A 3332-nucleotide genomic window follows, 5' to 3' on the forward strand; every position below is an offset into this window, starting at 1 on the left:
TTTGCTTGAAAATGCACCATTTTCTTACTCTAAAAAAAGGGTTTTCTCAGGGTCGCTCCCTCGCCTCAGGGTACTCTTCCTTAGCTTTTACGTCTCACCACTTTCAAATGTCACCAGCCACCACTGTATATGTTTTGTTCAAACTTTTATTTAACAACGAGGGATATTTAGTGTCTTGTTTATTATAGAGCGCAGGACCACTCTGGTGCCTGAAGGACTCCATAGTCTAGTGACATAAGTAATTGGGTGCGGTTAATAAAATTCATGATTCAGTACTAGTCAATTAACGGTTACACTCTAGACACATCGAGCACTGTGTGTGCAGTGATTCTTTTACATGCAATTGGTCTGGGGAAGATGCTACAGGTTTCATGGTTGATGTGTTAAAAAATGTTTTTAAACACGAAGCACTTGTTATGCCAAGATGTTCGTGAGACTTAGCTGGAGATCATAAGGGCATGATTACAGCAAATGTACACATAAATACATCTAAATGAAGTTGAGATTGATTGATTGAAGGCTTATATTCTGGCCTGGATATTTGACAGTAAAAGTATTTTTGTGCTAAACAGCACATGTAAACACCTGAAAACAAATTCAAAGTGCTCATTTTTTAATAGCAATTTCAAATAAGATTGTTGTCTAAACAACTAACAAAAAATTACATGATGGAATTGATAGTGTTTCTCTTAGTCCTTGGTTTTTCTGGCAACAGGTAGGTCCTTGGAGTCAAATGTAAAAAAAATTAAAATGCCTGCAAATGTCTTGTTCTATGATATACATTGTCCTACACTGATCTCGATAGTGAATATCAATCATAATATATGCAGTGTTTGTGTATTTATTCTGCATTAAACACATATTGGGTAGTTAAAATGACAATTTAAGATTTCTATTTTAAGTTTTGTTGCAGTCTAAGAAACAGGAAGATATGAAGAATGAAAATACAACCAGTATAACTCAGTTCATTCTGGTGGGGTTTACTGTCAACAGAGCATGGCAAATATGTATCTTCGTGGTCATATCTATTATCTATATGATAACAATCCTAACAAATATCCTGGTCATTGCACTCATTACAAATGCACCCTCCCTGCATAAACCTATGTATTTATTTATTGGAACATTTTCTTTCTTGGAAATCTGGTACCCGACAACCACTGTCCCCAAGTTTCTTGCAAACCTGCTGACAAGGAACAAATCAATATCTTTTACTGGATGCATCGTTCAAAATTATTTCCATTTCTCTATGGGAGCTACGGAAAATTTTCTCCTCGTGACGATGGCCTTTGACCGCTATGTGGCTATCTGCAATCCACTGCATTACTCAACTATAATGAACCATAGGCGGTGTGCTCTGCTTGCTCTGGGCTGCTGGGTAGGTGGCTTCTTGTTTCCTGTGGTGATTCTCACTCAGATCTCCAAACTACACTTTTGTGGTCCCAATGTGATCAACCATTACTACTGTGATGTTGCTCCACTGCTGGCATTGTCCTGTTCTGAAAGCTACTATGTGGAATTGACTTTCTTTATTTTGGCTTCAATTGTAATATTAGGCAGCTTACCGGTTGTTATTATATCCTATGCCAGTATCATGTTGACTATCATTAAAATGTCCAGCAATAACGGAAGGAGTAAGGCCTTCTCCACCTGTGCTTCTCATCTCACTGTGATAACAATATTCTATGGGACCACAATTTTCATGTTTGTGAAGCCAACAGGGAGAGGTTCTCTGAATATCAACAAAGTAGTATCTGTCTTCCCATCCATGATAACACCACTGTTGAATCCTATCATTTACACCCTAAGAAACAAAGAGATAATTCACACACTGAGAAGAGGCGCAGATAACTTGTTTAAATGAGTGAGGCGAAGTGAAGAAATCAAAATATTTCAGTCATTAGCTCGTATTTAGAGAAAAAACAGATGGGCATTAATGAATGAAGCTAACATATTCAATAGCCTGCCTAAATAACTGTCTTTAGACCTATTAAATATCATAAAAATTTTGACTTGATAAGTCAGAATCTGTGTAAATGTAAATATTGTCTTCTACTGTGCATTGTAATGCTTGGTCAGTTGCATTGGGATGTTTGGCCTGTAAGTATGAAAAGAACATATATTTTCAAAATTGCTCTTTATTGATTTTCAAGTTTTCATATACATAATTAAACCTCCATTGTTGATAAAACAGAATTGATTTATAATTGACTTGGTTAAGTGTTCGGCACAGGTTAGGCATCGCTTTAACTTAAACTCAAATTAACTGTCACCTGTCACCTAAAATCTATACCTCTCCATGCTCAAACTCACAACAGACCAAAGGTTACTTCTGGCAAAGTCATTCACCTTCATCTGTACAACCCTCCACCACAAACTCCTTAAAAGCCTTCCCCTTACTCAGAGATCCTATGCCTCTTGAAGCCTCATAAAAAGGTCTTCTCTGAAGCACTCACATAAAAACATGTAGAGGCAGTTACTGCTCTGTGTTTTCCAGTAGTGCTGCCTACGATCCAGGCGCTAAGATTTTAGAAGTTATTGTAGGCCCTATAGACGGAGCAATTTTGGAAAAAACAAATGTACAAACACCATCTGTGCCATCGCTCCATCGTGGACAGGATCATGATACTGCACAGTTTTCTTTATCTCGTGCCATTGTTGTCAGTATCTATTGAATAATATTGCTTCCACAGTTAGTATATGATTACTATTTTAAGTGTCACTGAATACTGTGTTAAAGATCAAAAACCCCACTCCCAGGTCAGATTGCATACATTATGATGAGAACATGCACTATGGTGGTACAAGTTTTGAAAAATGATGAGAGAATCGTGGGACCAGACACATAACTTAAAGGAGTCCATCAAGAAGAAAGTCCACAGTGCATTCTGTTTTTATTGCCCCTTCAGTGTGACGTGTACAGCATGGCCAGATGATGAAAAATGGAACAACTCTGAGATTCCACAACAGAAGCCAAGCCGTATCCATAACCAAATCCATTGAAGGTCATCAACTCGTCCCCGGGGACCTACCAAAACATTTGCTGCAAAACGTACCAGGATTAACAAATAATCTTCCAGACCAACCAACAAAGAACAATATCGGGGATAAATAAACTTGAGCGTAAACAACCACTGACAGAGCAGTGTACCATAAAACATGATAATCAAACATGAATGAATGAATGGATGAATGAAATGCGTCTTGTATTGCGCTACTAAGCCCGGAGGCATCAAGGCGCCTAATCTAAAGAAATCAGAATGAACATAACCACGTTTTTAGAGCTTTCCGAAAGTTCTGGACTGACGGCTGGGATTTGATTTCAAGGGGAA

The 3332-nt window shown here is 37.9% G+C and overlaps 1 protein-coding gene across 1 annotated transcript; it reads left to right on the top strand.

Moving 5' to 3' along the window:
* Nucleotides 1-931: 931 nt before the first annotated feature.
* LOC147722225 (olfactory receptor 6F1-like) lies at nt 932-1864 on the top strand. The gene has a single exon (XM_086967283.1). It carries the CDS (start codon nt 932-934, stop codon nt 1862-1864), a length of 933 nt encoding a protein of 310 aa, XP_086823409.1.
* The last annotated feature ends 1468 nt before the right edge of the window (nt 1865-3332 follow it).

This window comes from Lissotriton vulgaris, chromosome 4_1, assembly GCF_964263255.1.
Source record: "Lissotriton vulgaris chromosome 4_1, aLisVul1.2, whole genome shotgun sequence".
In the NCBI taxonomy this organism is placed as follows: domain Eukaryota; kingdom Metazoa; phylum Chordata; class Amphibia; order Caudata; family Salamandridae; genus Lissotriton; species Lissotriton vulgaris.

Excerpts from the sequence above, each read along its gene's own strand:
- LOC147722225 (XM_086967283.1), top strand. The coding sequence starts at position 932 with ATGAAGAATGAAAATACAACCAGTATAACTCAGTTCATTCTGGTGGGG.